The following is a 20,633-nucleotide window of genomic DNA, read 5'->3' as shown; positions in this document are numbered from 1 at the left end:
GGCAACTCACATTTCCAAAGCACTTGCAGTATGTAAGCCTAACACCATATCACCTTCCTATCTTGCCCAAGGCAGTATCACCAGATGCCTGGACTGATGCTCCCAATGTTCTGGGATGCAGATCACCAAGGGGTAGAAAAAGTCCATGAAAAAAATTTAAGCAGTTCAGACACTTGCATTAGAAAAGTTTCAACTTCTTTAGCCTGAAAAGATAGAAAAGCATCTGCAGCCAGGTCTCTACTCCAATTTAAAACAGACCTAATTTTCAGTTCCCCTTTATTCCCTCTTGGTCCTGCTTCTATCAAAGTTAGTGAATGTTGAAGCTGGAAGGAGCTGACTTTACAATGCTCCTGCCCTTGGTGTCCCTGTTCTTTATTTATCTGGCATGTGTCCTTCTATAAAGAAGAGCAAACCACCATGTCACGTGGTGCCACGTACATCCTACACTGCACAAATCTAGTTACCTTAGTGTCTAGGGAAGCTGTGGACTCTCTCCCGCAAATTCCAATATTCATTTCAGAATATTCATCTCCCCTCCCTGCACCTCAGAGAGCAAGTTCCAGCTGCATGAAGGGCAACACATCTCTGCCTTGCTGCCTGGCCATACTTCCAAAGAGTCTAGCCCACATCCTAAAATTCAGCGGATCATTTGGAGGCTAAATGACTAAGAGCAAACCATAGAAGGAAATATCTTTAAGCACAGGATAAGTAGGGAAATCCTATACTGAATTGCTAATGAGGAGGATTTCTTGCACAGACAAAAACAAAAAACACCCCCCTCCCCCCACAAAAAAAACAGCCAATATCCTCCAACCCCCATCATCAAGCTAACAGAAGAATAATAGCGCAAGTTAGATTTTCCCTGAACGAAACCTTAAAGGTGCATCAACAGAAGTGAGCAATGGGGTAAGCTATATTTTAAATTGATTTAATATCTTGTCTCCTCAAAGGTCCCAGATGCACAAGGAGAAGAACCACTTCGTGCCCTACATGGGCATCGAGCAGGGCAGATGGTGAAAGGGGCGCAGCCACCCCGAGGGAGAAACTGGAGCACAAAGTAGAGACCAAGGAACCAAACCACCTGCCTCAGATGACAACTGCAGAGCAACTCCAGGGGAGCAGAAAACCTTCACCCAAACCAGGGTCTGCTGAAGGCACCTTACAGCAGTTTCTATACACCAGTGATGACAAAAGCCAAGAGAGGATCACGCAGGATCGCATAAGGAAAAGGGGACTCAACAGTAAAGAAGTTACAAAAAAAGAACCAAAAAACAAACAATAAGACAGAAACAAGACTGTCCTGTAGCTGGGCTAATAATCAGGAATTCAGAATACGTGGATATAAGTCCTGCTCACATGACACCTTCCCACATGCCCCTCCACACAGCAGTTCCAAGAGCACAGCAGTGTGAAGGTCAATGCATTAAAAAAGTGCATTCGTGTGCCAGGAAAAGTCCAAGCAATGGAGAGAAGTAAGTTCCATCCTCAACCACGGAACAGAATAGGAAAGGGGAGAACAAGTATAAAAACAATAACTGAAGGATCCTTCACTCCCAGAAGGCTGGGACTGACTTTTCTATTCAGACATGGATTTTTTCCTGATACAATGAGAACTGAGAACTTCAGGGAAAGCTCCGCAGTCACTGTGCACTCCAAATGCCCTCCCGTCTCTTCAGCGAGTGCTGGGAAATGGGTCCCGCACGGGTGGCTCAGCATGGCAGGTCCAGAGGCACAGCCAGCCAACGCTGCCACCTCTGCCACGCTTGCCTAGTGCCCACTCCGGCTGTGCATGGGATAAATGGCCCCTTACACGCTGAATAACTGCAGCTAATGAGGGAAGGAATTAGTGTCAAACGCACAACAGCGACACGTTCTATAACATATGTGAACAGTGTGCACGAAAGGACATGGACTCCTGCACTCTCCAATATCAGTAGGGGCAGAAAGACAGAAGCTCCTCCCGATTTGAGGCTTCATTTGAGTTTGTGAGCTCTGTGGACGCTTATTTTTCTGCTGAGGTTGTGTTCAGTAAGAAGAGCAAAAAGGCTCTCCTTACTGAGGAGGATCAGTGTGAGCCCTTCAACCCTTCACACCCTTGCTGGTCCCACTGTGGCTTTCACAAAAACAGCCTTGTTGGAGTAACTCATCTGCTCAGCACGTGTACCACTTCTAAGGTCCCAAGTTCTCATTTACAACAAAACCTGCACATGGCCATCAGGCTCTTCTCCGACTCTTGTGTAAATCTCTGGTGCTCACTGATTAACCATCATCAGAGATATATGGTCAAATTTAAAACCTTGGCTGGGCTTTTGCACAGACACCAAAGCGCTTACAAGCTACTTTTACCATCAGCTTGGAGATGTATAGTTCACAGGCCAGCAAGCCACAAGGCAGTGCCAGTTCACTTTCAACCTTTAAAGCCAAGTCAACTCAGTTTTCTCTGGGGAAGCCTATTCAGAGCCCCCAGGACGAAGGTCACAGATGGAAATGCTCGGGTATAACGGGACACCAGGCTCCAGGTTGCCCACGGCTGGCAAGTCTGTCTCCTTACAGACGAGCCCGCAATTGCAAACAAGGTCATGGCCACCTTACCTCCAAAATGCCTTTTTTGGAGCTTCTCTTTGACATCACCACCACCAAAGACGTATGGGGAGCATTACCCTTGTTATATAGGTTAGGAAAAACACGTGCAGGGGGTGGATTGTAACTGCCAGGAGAACACAAGAACAGCCACCCTGGGACACACCAAGGGCCGGCGGAGCCTGGTGTCCCCTCTCAAGCAGCAGCCTAGGCAGAGACCCAGCACGGGCGACCCCTCCCAGGTGCTCTGTTTGCCGCTCAGGGAATTTCCTGAACCTGAGAGAAGCAGAGCACTTGCAGCTCCCCTTTCCTCCCCTCCCACATACTTGAGGGAAACTGAGGCAAAGAGAAGGCAGAGACTCGTAGGCCCCCCCCTGCCCCAAGCCAGCACCCCGCAGCCCAGCCAGGCCAGCCCCGCAAGGGAAGGACGTCCCCAGCAGCACAGGACCCCCCCCACCGCTTCGTTAGTAGGCTGTGCTTTTATTTGATTTTTAAGGTGCCCACTTACGGTCCAGGTTGGAAAAGTAACGGTGCTGCCGGCCAGAAGAACCTGTGGGGAGGGGGGGAGACAAGGCAATTATCACTGGGAACGTGTCAAATCCTTGCCCCGCACAGCATTGCTTCGACAACGAAAAAGTTTATTCAGCTTGCGGAGCAAAACTTGGTCAGGAATGAAAGCGCCTTTGCTCTCCCCCCGCGGCTCTTTTGCGTGCTTGCCAGCGCTCCCCCCTTCCCACCCACATCCAGACATGCAGGCACATACGCACACACTCGTGCTTTCAAAGTGCTGAAATAAGCCTGTAAAGGAGCCCCGTGCCTCTATTGGAAATGATGCTTCCAAAAAATACAACCGCAGAAAAATCTAATGAATGAAACAGGCTGCGCCACTCCATTCTGGTTAAGCGTAACAGAGTTTTTCTTGGAGAAAGGCAGTCATTGCCTCAACTGCACGCTGCAGGGCAAAATTTGCCCCAGGTTCAAGGAGGGAACGCAGCAGCCATCGCTTTGGCCGAGCCACTGCAAGAACCACCCAGGACCTGCCCAGCGGCTGTTGCCTATGCTAAAAAATGAGTTTGTGATAAAAAAAAGAAGAGAAGGAATCAAGTGGGGAGGGGAGAGGGCTTTAGCAGTGTGGGCAGCAGCATCTCCTAATGCTCAGCAAGCTCAAGTATGCTTTGGGGAACCAGGTCTTCCCCAGCTCTGCCGGGGCCAGCTCACACACTTTGTGAGTATGGGGGTACGGGAGCCCCATACTTTGCCTCTGGAGATCTTTCTGTCTCCACGCGTAAGAGCAGAGATTCCAACCGCTTTTGTAAACTGCTCTGAGGTCTGTGAAGACCTAATTATTTAAGCCTTTGAACCACAAAGCACTTTCATCGGGAAAGCACAATAGAAGAGGAAACCACTATCTATGTTTTCTTGCATTTAAGGGTAGAAAGGGGGGAGAAAAAAACACTAAACAAACTGAGGAAATAACTGTCTTGATACCAAAAACTTCCCACAATACTGACGGATGAGGGTCACGCTGAAGTGATGTATATTAGTCATGACCAGAATACATATAACCATCTTGAACATACTAACTACAAACAACTGTTACAAGATTTTATAGAGTGTGTTTGTTGTACCAGCATCTAGAAACATCACATTAAAAACAAACAAACAAATCAGATAATTGCTTTGAATGTGGTTTTTGTTAGTGTGGGGTCCTAGACGGTTTTGTGCATGTGGTTAAAAAGCTAAACAGCAGGCTTGCTTGTTGTCCTATTCCTGATCTTCACTGGGACTAATGGGAGATATCGGTGCAATTACACCCGTGTAAGCCTGAAACAGGACTGGAGTCCCCTAAGACCCTCAAATACTAAAACCCACACAAGCCCCTTTAGAGGACTGATGATTTTATATTCCTCCAGCTCTTCTGTGTCATCTCAAGCTTTAAAGCACACAAGCAGCGGTAACGGGTCAGTCCCACAGTCACCATTGTCATGTCCCTTGTACGTACATCCCGTGATGGAGATAAACAGACTGGGCTGCTGCTGCGACTCCCAGCGGCTGATTCCATAAAGTTGGGGCTAGCATGGGAGATGTGGATAAATAGAAAACTGCCCTGGCTGAGACCAACCCCCTGTCTTGTTTTCTTTTTAAGGAAACCGTGCCTCAAAGGAACATGCCTCCAAGCCCTCGCAGGATTTCCAGTGACAGGAACCTTTTCAGGTGGTTGAATCCAAGATCTGCGGTTCGAGTGATACTCATTCTGCAGGGAATCAGATCAGGGACCCATGGGAATCTGCCTGTAAGGTCCCACTGTGGCTGTGCTCAGTTGAGCAACCGCAGCACGTGCTGGACCACTTGCACTGCTCCTAATCCAGCCAGCGCAGGTGCTGGGAGCAGTGAGGCAACACCGGCTGCCGGGAGCCCCATATGGAGAAGGCTAGGCCACGCGTAGCCTCCTCTGTGCCAGCTGGCTCCAAACTATGCCAGCAAGTGCTGCAACCTCATCTCTGGCTGCAGAGGAGAGAGCAGGCAAGTGGGAACCTGGGACACATCCTAAGTCAGCGGCAGCAACCTGGCTGGACCAGAGTTTCACCTTGAAAGCAACAGTAGAAACTCAGCGCTTCTTAAAGAGGCAAGACTTTCCTATTCCACAGTCAGGGCTGGTTTTGCTTCTATGTGAGGCAGCAGTTGCAACCTCCCAAAAAATTCAGCAGGGGCCAGAACAGAAAGGTCCCAGCCTCTCACAGAAACCTCTCTCCAGATACTGCAGTGCCAACCTCACAAACCTTTCCAAATTTGATGGGTTTCTGATTCTGGGACCTCTAGCTATAGGTTACAGATCCCTGCCCTGTCACGGCAGTGTCATGCTTCACAGAGGACAAGTCAAAAGACTCTCTGCTCCCTGTTTTTGCTACTGCAGACATATGATTGAGTAAGGATTGGGCTATATCTCTAGCATCTTTCCCCCTGCTCCAAGACAGTAGCTGGGAGAACTTCCTGCCTTTGCCTTCTCCAAGGAGGCAGAGCAAAGTCCAGTTATCCAGGGCAGCTACTAGCCAAAAGGAGGCACCACAGGCACATCTCCATTAGTTCTCCTGGAGCCCAGCAGCTGCCTTCCATATCAGGGAAAGGCACAGTAGATGTACAAGGAGTACAGACAGGCAAGGGCTGAACTTCACTTCTTAAAGCCCCAGGCAAAGTCTGGCCAACGTGAGGTCCCAAAGCAACATGCAATAGAAAACGCAGATCACATCAAAACCCCCAAACAAGCCTACAAGGTCACAAAGGCTTTGTCTTGCTCGCTCAAAGCCAAAAACTGTCACTGCTCTCTGGCCAACCCCCTTAGATATGGCAACACTGAGCAACAATGCTCAAGGAAGAGGTCAGAGCCATCTCTCCAGCACCTCTTTCGGCTGAGACATTTGTGGCCCATCACCAGCACCAGCAAGCAAGCAGCTTGACTCCATGCAAGCAAGAAAACTACAGTACTGAGGAGATCCCTGCCCAACCAAGAAGCTAAGAAGATGAGGTCAGAGAAAGGCCTAGTAGCTGCAGTTTCTAGTCAGACAATGTCCACAGAAAAGCCACACCAGTCGCATTGATCATATCCATCTAAGGCACTGCTAATATGCAGACTCAAGAGGGGGAGCAAGGGAGCTGCAGTTCCCTCCCCTCTGTACTGTGTCCCTGCCCAGCTCCTCCTTTCCCATCCCTCTGTCCCATTCCACCATCATGCATCCAGCCTGCATTTGGGATGCAACTTTTTGTTCCCCTGCAATGGGATCACCCGTGCTTTCCCAAGCAGTCTGCAAAGAGAGAGTGTAGAGCTCCATTGCTGAAGTACATTGCCACTGACTGCATCTCAGATGATGATAAGAGAGGAAAAGGACATGTGCAAGCACTGCTCTAGCAGGTACCTTTAGGGAGCTCCAACTTCTTCTTCCAGAGAAACACTTCCAGAAGAAAGGGGAAATATGTAGAATTCACCCCTCCAAATTTGCTTCCAATCTCTTCCAGTAGAGAGAGGGGATTAGGATCTCCTGAAGCTCCATGCTACTGCCCATGCCAGCAAGACTCTATTAGCTCTCAGGTGTGGAGTTCTCCTAGATTGTCCCCTTTTAAATGAGATTGTTGTTGCTGCCAGAACTCCACCAAATAGTTGTATCAGTGCAGCTCACTACATTGTGGCTGTACTCCCTGAAAGATGATGACTGCTGAGGAAAAGGAAATTAATCTAGCCTTTTAGTGCCTAAACCAAGTACCAGGACTTAACACAAGACCAACCTACTCCGCCCTGCGTGAGATTTCTGGGAACGGATAGTCACAAAAAGTGCATATGAGATGTAAGTCACCACCACTGCAACAAGTCAGTACTCTGCAGAAGGCCTTTCATCAGTGCAGAGTATTTGCAAGCCTTAACAAAATTCTCAGAATTACATAGTTCTGCACTATTAACTGAATAATATAATAACCATTATGCAATAAATTATCTTCAGTTATGCCACTGTTAAGAGCAACTACAAACCACCAAATTTCTGCTTCCACTTTGAGGAGTAAAGATTTCAGTTTAGCCCTTTCCAGTTTAAATTAGATAAATGTTTTATGCCTCCTGTAAGAATTGCAGAGTCAGCAGAAATACCAACGGCCAAATCAAGAGGGATCCCGTTATTAACTCAAGATCCATCTAGAGTTAAACCACAGCCACAGTACACACTGTAGCATAGCAAGCTTCTCCCTTTGCACAACAGTGCCAGGATGAGATCAATGACATCAAACGATGCTTACAATATCTTTTCTGTAACAGCAACAAGAAAGAGAAAACTAAATCCTAAGAATTGCAAAAGAAAGGCCAATCGGAGGTAGAAATGTATTCCACAGCACCGCTCAGGGACTCCATTTCTGGATGGCTGCCTAAAACTCTGCATCCGCCTTGTGCTGGCTCAACCCCCACTGCTCTTGGCAGGTGAGATAGAAAATTGGTTATAAAATGAGCCCTATATTTTATAAGTTTCATAAACATTTTTTTAAACTGGAATATGAGGTATTCTCAGGGATCCTCTGCCAGAGTGTAATGTGGTCTAACTTGGAAACAGAGTTACCACCTGTTCATGGCAACTACTCTTTTAATCTTCATTTCTATTTTATGAGCTGACCAATGTTTTTTTATTAGCTGACAATTAGCTTAAGCTGATTTAATTAAACAGAATTGATTACAACTCCTCTTCCTCCCAGGGCAAACTTCCTGCAAGACTAGGGGTTTGAACACCTTGGACTCTGTATCAGTAAAGCTAGATTCCAGATGTTTTTGTCAGAAACGGTCATATGTGTCAAGTCAGGTAAATACATGTCATGGACCCAGAGATGCTCTAGGTGTCGGTTAAAAGGAAAAAGGCAGGCTCTAGCTGCCTGGCTAGACAGAGGTGATAATTTGACATCAGGGAGCACTACCACAGCTTAACTAGTTTAAGAAGTTGCCATCTCTGTTTTCAGAAAGAGTCGGTGGGCATACACAGACACACAGTTGACCAGATTGGGAAACAGACGCACTGAAAGAGAAGCCAAACCAAAAAAAAAAAAAAATTATATTTATTATTTTTTAGCTAGATCAATTCCCTAAACCAAGTGGCTGCACAAATGCTTGAGTGAGTGTGATAGAAAGGGCAGACACTCTCACTGAAAAGCGGTTCATTTAACTAAATGCAAATACAAAAAAAACCACTGTCACTGTCTGCCAATGTCAGACAGCACTGTTGCAATTAGTACTTGGTCTAAAGCTTGAAGCTGATGACAAAAATCTGGTGACATCAACAGGCCAGGCGCTCGGGTCATCTGCATCTTGAGAACAGATGCCTCTAAAATAGATGTTGCACATTAAGCGAGGAAAGCTTTTTTAAGGGTTTGCTAGTCTGTGAACACATACGCTCGTGCATCAGCGTTCAGGCTAAAGTACCGTGTGTCTACAAGACTCTGGTCTACAGTGCAGAAGACAGCATAGTGAAGATCTATAAGCTAGATTTAATATATCTGTGGATTCGTTTTTATTTGCTGTTGTTACAGTTTTCTTTTTTTTCTTTGCTGTTGTTACAGTTTTCTTTTTTTTCTTTTTCCTCTTATTTTACTTTCTTAAAGCTATATCAAGAAGGGAGTCCTGACTGGGCAAACTTCTCAAGGTAGGCATGTGCTTAGCATTACACACATGGGTATGGGCTTTAACTGTGATCCAGACACCAGACAGACTGAGAAGAGATAGTGGTTATCCAGACAGGTTGTATAGATATTTATGTTTGGTTCACTTTGAAGATGTCTATACAATAACTGACAACCACCACCAGCTTTAATAGGCTTCTACTCAAGGATGAACTTTCTCATGTCAAGATTTCCCAGGCCCCATTTTGCAACAAGACAGAACTCGAGTTAATTGCATCCGCAGAGCTTGCAGTAGAGGTTGTGGCAATGATTCAACCCTGGAGAATGGATAAAAATGGCTGTAACAGTAGTAGACATTCAGGTGCAGTTAAATATAGTCAATGTTGCTGTCAAATGGCCATTCTTCAAGATACATGCCACCTTTGACACTTAGAGTCTTGAAAAGCAAAACAGCACCATTAGTTATGACTCCTTGGCAACAAGGACTCTAATAATTCTGACTAATTGTCATGGAAAGTTACCTTGATTGCAAATTTGACAACTAGAAAAATCCAATTTTGGAATTCCAAAGAGGCCAGAAACATAATTAGGCTCCACATTTTAACACTCTCTTGATCAATGGTGGGGTACGGGCGGCTCTTCCAAGAGCTTTGTTTTGAAATGAGTGGCGCCATATTGATGAAACAACTTGGATGCAAACCAGAAATTAAATTGAAAGTTTAAACAATGCAGCTGTATTTTATCATCCTGTATTGTCAAGCTTTAACGAAAATAGCTCCTAAACAGAGCCACATGTTTTGCCTGTTGCCCAAAAACTGAAGGTGAATTTTAAAACCCTTTCCTAAACTGCAGGATGCCAAGATTTTTCTGCTAGAAGTTATTATTAGGACGTAAAAGTATTTCATACAAGTCTTGACAACGATTTTGTATGGTTTCTGCAAAAGCAGCTTCATTTTTTAAATCAGAGATGACTTAGATGAGTAACACTTCAAAAAATGGCACCTCTATTGTGTGTTTCTTCTTGTTCCATATACATGTGGTACCAACAAAAATAAAATCTCATTATCATCAGTGTTGCAACCAATATAGAGAGTATAAGCAGGACTGCCCTTGTCCTATGTATCATCAATAACAGTCAGCAGATTTCTAACCTCAGAACCTGGAAGCAGATCAAATGCGGGTGTATCCTGTGTTTCAGTGACACTGAGAAAACTGCAGTCAACTGTTATTCTGAGAGCAGCTCTTGCCTTTGAGGATTAAGATATCATGAAAAAAACCCTGCCATTGTTAGTTAAAACACTCTAAGAACCAGATCTTTGATAATGAGCAAATTGATGAAGATACAAGAGACAGAAAATGCATAGCAGGACTTAGTCTTTTTAATATCCCAGGTTGAATTTGCCCAGCTGGAAAATTAAGAAAAAAACCTCTTTTTTTTTGGCTTGTCATCTGTTCAAATAGCCTAGAAGATTTTAGGGGGCTGCAACTCATACAAATTAAATGGGATTCTACCCACATTCATTTATTAGAGCACAGCCTTTAACATTGCAAGATTCAACTCTATGTTGTGCAAAAATCTACTGAAAAACTAACAGTGTGTTAAGTCCTACCAGGCTTTCCCATACAAGTGTAAGTGTACAGTCCCAGTTTTGAATCCCCATAATCCCAGATCCAGGAGAGGAAAAAACCTCTAGGATTGAAACTCCCCAGCTGAAGAGGTTCAATGGCTCAACTCTCCCCTATGCTACGAGAATTAACTATTTTAATTGGATCTATCAGGAAGCTTGCAGAGGGGTGCACACAACTTTCATCCCAGTCTGCTGGATGAAGGAGGGGAGATGAGACATAAAGAGATAAAAAGCGAAGAACAAAGGGGTCCGCGAAGTGTCTCTTGGCCTCTCTCACACTGCATAAACACAGTTGTCAGGTCCCGAGAAACAGGTCAGGCTAAAACCTCTGACAACGGAGGTCTGTAACTCTGAGGATCTTTTATCTGCCTTTGCAACACAGGCTTTCCACTAGTCCAGGCAGCAATTTAATTGGAGAGCTTCCCTGTAGTTTCTGCATTCTCCTTTTTATTTTGTGCTTCTCTGTGTAAGGCGTAAACAACGCTTGGAATTGTTATATTTAACTGTGAAACCTAAAAAGATAGGATCAAACACCTTTGCAAGGATTACAGCTAAAGAGGTTTACAAAATAAAAAAAATAAAAAAATTAAATGCTTCTGAACTACTTGCTGTCCTGTCACTTGCAGTGTTTCAGTAGGCAGATATACAAACACATACTCTGTGTACCGTTGTTTCCAGAGTGACTTCAGGTCTTTACAGCACGCTGCACCTAGACAGCACTCACCCTGCCCTCCCCAAGCCACGGCATTTTGTCCACTAGTGCATTCACATGCTCCCATATAAAAACTACTTCTGCTGGAAGACTGCTGAGAGCTGGACACCACATGCCTACCGTATGAGAGCACACCAAACCCAGCGCGACACGAAGGGCAGGCTGCTGTGCCGAGACTTGGAAGAGCTCTGGTTGGTACCTGCATAACCTTGGGTTATGCTGGACCACTCGGATCACATCTGCACACATCCCAGAGTAGCCGGCAGGGATTTTCAAACCAGTGCCAGCCCAGCTAGCCCCACTGGCAGTTCAGCCTTCTGCCCACCCCAGAAGACTAGACTCTGTGCAGCGCCAAAATAACCACACCGGTACTCGGATTGAAGCCAGCTTCCCAACACAGGGCTGTGCTACCACACCGACATCCCAGGCCCTTCCAGCTTACACAGGATGTCTAAAAGGTGTTGTGCCATGCAGTGAGACTGGAAATAGGCTCTAGTCTAAGCCCAGCACTCAGTTCAGACAGGATCGCTCAACTCTGGAGATGCCTCTTTTTCTCTCTCTTCCTCCTCCACCTTCCCCTCCTCCTAGAGGAAGGCTGGAGGACTGGTTTAAATGAGGGCTAGATACACATGTAGACAGGCAGACAGACAGATGAGCTTCAGGGAGACGAATCCCTGTCTTTATGTTTTAGATCCCTGTCTGTTAAATGCGGATGTGGTACATCCTTTCCTTGAAAATATTACGTACGTTAACCGTATCAGGGAGCCTGACAGACTCACCATAGTAACAGAGGGCGCACATGCTTTTTGGGCAGACCATGAGAAATGCTCTTTCAACTCAGATTTTTACCCAATATATCATTGCATTACAAATTCTTGTGGTTCATTAAACGGTATCTATAAATGTTGGGACCAGTAGATAGTCTTTAATGAGGTTGCTACTCCCATTTATCTGCCACTGTTCAGTATCTCAGTAGCATTTCCTCTCTCTGTTAGCAGACTAACGAGACTCTAAAAGCAGCAAGACAAATACCAGCCAAACAGTTTAAATGCTGTAGCCTCATATTTGTATGTAGACTTCAAAAGGGTGCCACACTTTACAGTCCAGGGCTTTGCTAAAGTGGCTAAAAAAAGGGCTAAGAGGAAGCACCTACCTGTGCCGGGCTGTGCTGTGCTAAGTTTTCTCTACAATCCTTTCATGGCTAATGAATATCCAACAATGCTTGATAAAAACAGTGTCTGCTACTGATCAAGCGCTGGTTGCTTTGTATCACACTTGAATCTAACAGGAAGAAATGTCCAAGAAGATGTATTGTCTAAGTTCAATGTTTTATCAAAACCATATGAGCACACATAGCCCAAGGTCCTGGTCAAAAGCCAAAACATACAAGCAGAAAACTGCAAGTGGGTAAAATGTGACACTTAAATAGAAAAAAAAGGGGGGGGGAAGTTACCTTAATGCCAAAAAGAAAGGCATTTTTACCATGATGGTAGAGCATATCTGGAGCACTTCTGCCTCCTGAAACAGGACATAGCGGTTACCTTAGAGCCTCTTCATGCCAGACTCTGCCAAATGGAAACCCTAGCTCAGACCAACTCTGGGTGATGTACTCCAGCACCTTTTCTTTTATGCATTCATTGACACACATGCATACACACATGCACATACCCTTGTGTCTGTGCTGAAAGAAAAACCACCTCCTTCACAGCTATTTTTACTCTCTTCAAACTGCTTCTAAGAAGCTTTCTGAACAATTTCTTTCATGCTACATACCTGCACCTTAGTGAAGGACCTTGTCCAGTATTGTCCTTAAAGACATCCTCTTATACTGGAGAACACCACAGCAACGCTGAATTGCTGGTGGTTTAGCCCTGACCTTCAGATGATCACCTATATCCTTCCACCTACTCCTTGCTCCACTCTCTCTTGTCCTGTTTCAGTCTAAGTCTCTTTGGTTTTCACTGCGGCCAACTTTGGAGTCATCAAGAAGTAGAGAGAGGGGACTACGTTTAAGCTGGAATGTACTCAGCTTTACTGATTCAAAGCCCTAGCTTCTTCTACAGTTTCCTTTGCTTCCAGCTGCTACGGAAACAAGAGTTTCAGCTGTGCTTACCGAACTCACAGTAACTCCCAGGACAGCAAACTCAAAGTACCAGTTGGCTTGTGGACTTCAGATACCTGCCATACACACTTAAGGAAAGAGAGTCTAAACCATCTGTGACAACAACATGAGGCGAATATAAGGCACTAACCATCACCAAGCTATGCTAGCACATTTTATGCGCTAAATCGTTGTTTTCAATCAACTCCTAGCAAGAAAACATATTGAGCGAGTTTGTCACATTCCTGGTAAGGCACAATCCACCTCTGCCCATCTTGAAAAAAAATGCAGGGCAACAGGAGACATCTCCAAATCCTCACCAGTTCCCACTCCCCAACACACACAGGACTGTCCCACCAGCATCTATCTAGCCCTCTAAAACCATTTTCATTCTGCACCATGAAAATCAGTGGCAGAAGAGGCCTGCTAGTCTAGTCCCCGATCATTCTTAGTTGTCTGTCCAGTCAAGGTGAAAGAGTCTCATGGAAAAGACACCAAACTGAGACGCTGCCCCAAGCATCACCATGCCTGGAATGGCCATAATTCCACCAAAAACAAGCCCACCATGTTGCTGAAAAGCGACGTAGCAGTTGGAAACAACCGGAAACTAGTTCTTAAGCTGTAAAATATTTCAAAAAGTTACTTTGATTTAAAAACCCACTTTAATAAGGCTTATATTTATAGCTTCTTTCCATGATCTTCCTCCACTTATACAGCTGCAGTTCCTCTAAAGGACAGTTCAGAGAAATGCAGCTCCAAGCACTCAAAGCCTAAAAATCCACTGCTGTGTTGCCCAAGGTTTTACTAATAAAATTTGTCTTCAGTCATATAAATTGAAAAGTCAAAACTGGAACCTGCTCATAATCTACTGCAATGGGTTTTTCAACCTGCAGCTTGGCTCCATGAAAAAAGGCGGTCCACATGACCTCTGATTACTGGAGGAAGAAAGCTGACCATAAACGGGAGTATTTTCATCTAGTAAGAGAAACAGGCACTCCATTCCTGATTTGGAGATCAGAGTAGCCACTCCTAGGAAAACAAGCCAGCTTGCAGCAGGTCTCCTTTCACTACTTCTTACAAATGGCCATTCTCTAGGATAAAACTCTCACACAAGCCCTCTTTTCTTCCAATGAAAAAAATTCACTTGTGCAAAGAACGACTTCTAAAGCATAGAAATAGCAGATGGAGGTGCAATTACTAAGCTCATCTCTCCTAATAACCAAAATCAATTCCAAAGTATTATGCTCTACAACTATATAATGCTACATTAAAATTAGGACAGCATCAAAAGATGCACAGAACACTTAAGAGATTTATTTTCCTGCATTGCTACTCTTGAGCTATCACAGACTTGAAGGCTTTCAAGCTAGTTTTGCAGTGAAGGAGAATACGCTGCACAGAATCTGGGGAAGCAATCAGCAACGCACGACCTCTGGTTAAGGAAGCTCTCCAAAACCCAGCACCGAGTTCAAACAAGCAAGTCCACCCCAGTTCCAACCAGAGCACGGCAATCAAACCGCAAACACCAGTTCAAACCTGGAACAGAAACACCAGCTCTCATCACATCACAAATCCCTCGTTCCACACTGCAGACCACTCTCCCAGTCTTTTGGGACAGCAGCTCCAAAGGGCCCATGCCCTTAGCAAAGAAGGCGCTCACTGCCAGGAGCAAGCATGCTGCCTCCTGCTAAGGAGGCTTACCCAGAGAATCACAGAATGGTTGAGGTTGGAAGGGACCTCTGGAGATCATCTAGTCCAACCCCCCCTGCCCAAGCAGGTCACCTAGAGCACGTTGCACAGGGTCGTGTCCGGGCAGGTTTTGAGTATCTCCAGAGAAGGAGACTCCACAACTTCTCTGGGCAACCTGTTCCAGTGCTCTGTCACCCTCACAGTGAGAAGCGTGGTAAAAATAAGCAGACCTCAAGGAAGGCGCTCAGCTGATCTCAGGAAACACCAGCTGGACAGCCCTGCTATAGAGAGGCAGGGAGAGAAAAGTTTTCTGCTGTTAGTACTTGTTCCTTGCATAAGACACGTTCCGCTAAATCTATCAATGCAGCAGTTCCTCAAGGTCTCCATTATTCACATGCTGCAAAACTGAACTTTTAGGCTGCCATCTGGCAGGTCCTGCTGTAACTGAGTGTTTGTACAGAGCTTAGCAGTGCAGGGCCCTGGCCTGATTGGTCTCTAGGTGCTACTGAAGTATTGCTATTAAATAACAGATCACTGTTTAACTCGCAAAGTCAACTGGTGCGCAAGCAAAGTAGGGTTTGTGTTTGTTTTTAAATTCAAAAACATAAAAGCTTATTTAAGGACCAACAGATGACCCAGATCGGACAGGACTGTCAAGAGCATTTTCAGAGAATGGTGATAACCAAATCATTTTGAGCTTGCAACGTAACACGTAAACTGAGAAACGCTAGCATTGAACTGATCAGCAAATACCCCTAAGACCAGCAGGGCTAATGAGAACAGCAGGACAGGGGATAGAATGAGCATATCTTTAGAGTCCAGACTCTACATCCTAAAATTCTTTAATTTCAGTTACTATGAAATTCCAGGGCTTCTCTGATAACATCTAGAAGGCAAATGTTACCACAGCACAATCTCCAAGGAAGCAAATTTCAAAATTGAAATGACCTTTGAAATATTTGCCTCCGCCACATTTGCCAAGAAACTTGGGGCAGTTTCATCTTTCATCAGTGCTGATTCCCAACTTTTGGCAACTAGCACACATTCTAGTTATTATTGTTATTATTAGTAGCAGTATTTTAAATTAGTGGCTTAGAATTCATTTGTGTCCTTTGGTATTGAAGGAATTTGAAAGAAAAAATAAAATAAAAGTATAAACAAAAAAATACCCCCAACTCAGAAATTAGACCTAGCTAGCTAGTGTGCCTGGATTCAATCCAAAGCTCCTCAGAAATCACAAGCCAGTGGACAATTAACTCAAAATCATAGGATGGGAATGCATACGGATTTCTCATTCTACTTACTGGAGGGTATATTACATTTTTTATTCTCTGGAACTTGGTTGATGTTTCAGTCATTCAGGGGCTGAAAGATATCTGCCCAGTCACCTCCTGTTTACACCTGGACAGGACAGATTGCCCCATTTACATTAGCCTTTAGGTAAGATAATTTGCCTTCAAGGCTTGCTCATTCTCAGGGATAGGTAGACGTATCCTCTACCTCAGTATTAGTGCTGTCCATGCTTTCCAAAAGTGAAGGCACCCTTCCCTGGCACATTCTCTGAAAAAAGTATTACCGAGTGTTACAGTTCCTTTGGGACATGGACAATTCCTATTTCCCACCCCTTGGATATATAGATTCAATGCCAGATGTCCATGGAATATTTCATTCTATAGAGGGGCTACCAATTTCCCTCACCATTTTTCAATTAAGAAGCTATTATGTTTAGCACCTATTATGTTTAGCACCAGCCGGGACACAGGGCACTCCGAGCACACTGCGAAAAATTTCACAAGGAAAGTTGTACCATGAAGTCACAGGTCATACAGATGACATTGGCAGGGACCTGAAGCCATCTTATTCAGAACACTTTTAGTGACACCCCCTCACCCCCAAAAGGGCCAAGATGACCTCAGGTTTAGCCAAACCACAAAATGCTGCCCAAGCTACGAGCACTTGGCTAGCAAAACATAATGTACCCCTCCCCCAGATAACTTGGCCTTGCCTAGACTAGTCCAGCTGTTTCATTTAGTGAATCAGAGTCTCAACACATAGGCAAAGGAACCACATGATTTTAGATTCACTGATGCACAAGGGGATTTCCTCTAACAATCCCATTCATCATTACAGAAGCTAGATGTGTGAACGATGATCCTCTAATTTCCCCTGGGGAGAGCTAAGAGTCTCATATTCAACAAGCCATACAGGGGTTTGCATCTGTGTATCTTAGAAATACGATTAAGTGCCTTAACTAGAAGAAACTGCTTTTTCTTTCTTCCTTTTTAATGAACAGCTCAGAGAGAGAGTGCCTGAAAACAATCAACAACCCAAAAGATTCTGGAAATTTCATCTTCAGTTTCTTCAAGCTGCTTGATGTCTGTACGGCTAGCGACAAATTTTACATTCTGTCTCTCTCGTATCTTAACCTAAAACGCTAAGGAGAAAAGGTCACACTTACCTCGAAGGACGCGGGCTATCTTAGCCATGACATAACCCCACAAAAGGGTAGTGAATACACTGACACATCAAAGATGGACCCGTGCCAATTTACACCAGGCAGGATCCAGCCCCTTCTACCATCAACTCAGCAGACAAGCCTCCCATTGTGAACATAGAAACATAAAGGTTTATGTTAACAGAGTTAATGATGTCATGGCTAGTAACTCTTCCCTCCTGACTCTCAGTTATTTCCCCATGTTTTTCACAGGTCATAAATTGTACGTTCTACTAACCTGCAGTGGTAACCGTATGGGGTTTTTCTCTTTTCTTTCTCCTTCCTACTTTCTTCTCTTCCGTAAAGAGCTTCAGTTTTATGGAAAAATTATACTGAATGTGACTAAGTACAAAATGCCCATCAGTCAAACTACTGTGAAGTTCACAAATTGTAAAATGACAGGAGCCTACAGCACTGTTTGCCTGGGGACACTCTAGCATTTTGCAGTTTCTGAATCACAGCTTTGCCCAAAGCCTTTGCCTTTTGAGACATTCAAGACCAACAACTTACAGTGCAGAGTTCACAGAAAAAAGCATGAAGATTAGGGTTCTGATAAAAAGAATGTGAAAGATCAAGCAGAAGATCTGCATTCAATTTTTTTTAGGTGGTGTCAAAGGGCAAATTTCAGTAAGCTCCACCAAGCCTAGAAGAGAAGCAACCAACAGCTCAGCTTCTGCAAAGAACTCGCAAGTTATGCCATTCTGACTTCGTTTTTAGTAAGGCATTTAGATCAAAGAGAACAAGATACTTGAATTTCCCTCTCTCACTGCTAACATGAATGAAGTACCACTTAATGCAATATACTGTTTTCACCTTTATGTTCTAAAGAAAGTGAAGCAACACTGAAATAAGGTTCTCATGGCAAAGTTACTTGGCTATATTACATATCCTACGTATGTCATAGTATAGATTTAACATATGGGTCAATCTAACAGTGTAATTTGGGACTAACCTTACTGAAGCCAACAGAATTACACTGCCATATAGTCCGTGTGAGATGAGAAATGGGCCTGCTGCCTTCATATCTTAGCTATCTGCCTGGAACATTGGATTACGTAATGGAGAAGGTTCTTTTTAAGAGCAGAAGAGGTGAGAAGGAAAAGAAATGTAATAGCATGCAAAAGAATTTGAATTTCCTGACTTTGAACTCATTGTCTACTTGCTTGAGCCCTAGAGGTTACTTCAGAAACATCATGAGATGCTGGAGTTGGAGACAGTCTATTTTCTCATACTTTGTCTTTATGAAGGTGAAAGGAGTCAGATCAATGGTTTGGTCTCTGTCAGCCCCATGGGAAACTGCTATTGATGCCTTATTTCTTTCCTATTCTTTACTCCTTTCGTTAGCTAAAGAGTCTATAGCACATAGCATAATTCCTGTTACAGGAAGGAGAAGTTAATGCTGAATCTGGAGAAGCCAGGGAAGTATCAAGGGATTTCCAACAGCTGACGGCTGCGCTGGAGGAAAATCCAGCTGCTCCTTTCCATGCTGTGACCTGTTAAAGTTGGAACAGCAAATTTCCAAACCAGTCTGTAGCCGTGCCTGGAACAATGAAGCGTAAATAAATTAAATTCTTATCTCGGAAAAGCTTATGAGTGTCTCACTCCGTATTGCAAGCTTTTCAGGAAATGGGGGAGGGGGAGAAAACCTTCCAAAAATTCTGCATTAAAATCATGTATACTTTTGGAGGTCAGAGAAACAGAAAGGGAAAAAAATGAGTAAGAGAATAGTAACCTTTTGTCTGATAGAACAAGCAATGCTATCTGTTGGGGATCAAGAAAAGTCCTTTAGACTCTGGCACTCACTCTTCGTTAAAGGTAAGAGGAATTGGGCTAAGTACAGAGTAGCACAGGCTTTCTGCCTGAGCTCAATCAGCAATTGCCCCAAAGAAAAAAAATAATGAAGAGTAATTAGTTCTGGTAATAATAGTGCATAGCCTGCATGTATGGTCTCAAAATGATACATGCACAAAGCAATGCAAGTTCCAACCCCAAAAGCTTATATTCTCCATAGACAAGGGAACAGGCTGGCAGGAAATGAGGCAGGACAGGGACATCACTGGCTCAGGCAGTGCAGTAGCTCTGTAGTAAGGCTGGACTTTCTTAAATTGCAGTCTTTTGCCTTTTCCTTTGAAAAGATGCAACTTCCAAACAATTGTTAATGCCTTGAAGACCTTTCAAATGATTTGACATTTTATGTGGACACTGATCAGTAGCAAAGGCTCCAATGTTTGTTGGAAGGGCCACAGAGCAAGAACATTAAAGAAGGCTTGCAGTAACATTAATCAGCTATGCTGTTTGGGCAAGGATATCAAAGCAGCAAACACCTCAACCAAAATTTTAAGGGCTACTGAAAATAGCTTAAAGCATGAGTTTCGGAAAGCTATCTTCCTGCAGAGCAGAGCAAAACCCAAGTTAAGCCTGCTGCTTTTACCTGGGGATAAACTATACTACATAAAAATGGAGTGCAAGATGTGTAGACAAAGAGCAGTTATGAAATGAAACAAATGTCTACTGAATTCAGTCATTTCCCAAAGGGAGTAAAAGCTAATCACACAACCTAAAGAGCAGTCAACCGCATTTAAAAGTAATGATGCAAACCATTCTTGAAAAATAAAAACTAGATCTTTGCCTGTCCTTAGATTCTGACACTAAGACGATTATTTCAGTTTGACCTCTGTGTCACCTAAGATAGAAAAAAAAATTTTCATTATCATAAAACCATATTGCTACAAATACCTGTATTGTATTTATCTGATGGTTTTGTGAAAATGTTTCTCCCCATAACTCTGTTAAACATCCAGTGCTTTCTCAACTTACCAAAGATTCTCAATGAAAAAAAAAAGATCAGAAATTACAATAAAAACCTGAATTCCAGACTAAGTTTTCAGATGAAAACCATCAAGACCTTGGGCAGGAAAAAAAAGGCAATCCACTAACTTTTTAATTTAGACTAAATATCAGTTCTCTCCCTTAAAAAAGTCAAAGGCAAACGTTCAGACTTCCTCCCTAACGCTAATTTTATTAATATTGTTAGCAATTCTCAGTATCACAATCTAAGACAGTGAGTCAAGCAGCAAATCAATCCACTGGCTGAATCTCCAGGGAGAAAGAAACAACAGAGGAAGGAGGCCAAAGAGATTGCTGATAACAGATATTTAGTCTCTACGTGGGACAAATACTTTGCTACTTCCTCACACTCCTTTTGCTTTGTTACAGTGGCGGCTCCCAGTTAGCCGCAGTTTAAATGCCTAAATATAGCACTCAAGATTACACTGTCCAGAATTGTCA

The 20,633-nt window shown here is 43.9% G+C and overlaps 1 protein-coding gene across 6 annotated transcripts in view; it reads right to left on the bottom strand.

The window, feature by feature from the left end:
* The window catches only part of COL26A1 (collagen type XXVI alpha 1 chain), a 187,822-nt gene that overhangs the window by 59,491 nt on the left and 107,698 nt on the right, over positions 1-20,633 (bottom strand). For 4 of the 6 annotated variants that reach the window (XM_013958250.2, XM_013958252.2, XM_013958254.2 and 1 more), the window contains exon 4: positions 3,089-3,130. The exons of the other annotated variants lie outside the window; for them this stretch is intronic. In XM_013958250.2, coding sequence (XP_013813704.2) covers positions 3,089-3,130 — 42 coding nt within the window. The remainder of the gene's footprint in view (positions 1-3,088; positions 3,131-20,633) is intronic. 6 annotated transcript variants of the gene reach the window in all.

This window comes from Apteryx mantelli, chromosome 22, assembly GCF_036417845.1.
Source record: "Apteryx mantelli isolate bAptMan1 chromosome 22, bAptMan1.hap1, whole genome shotgun sequence".
NCBI classification, from domain to species: domain Eukaryota; kingdom Metazoa; phylum Chordata; class Aves; order Apterygiformes; family Apterygidae; genus Apteryx; species Apteryx mantelli.
This window is presented reverse-complemented; position numbering and strand designations above follow the sequence as displayed.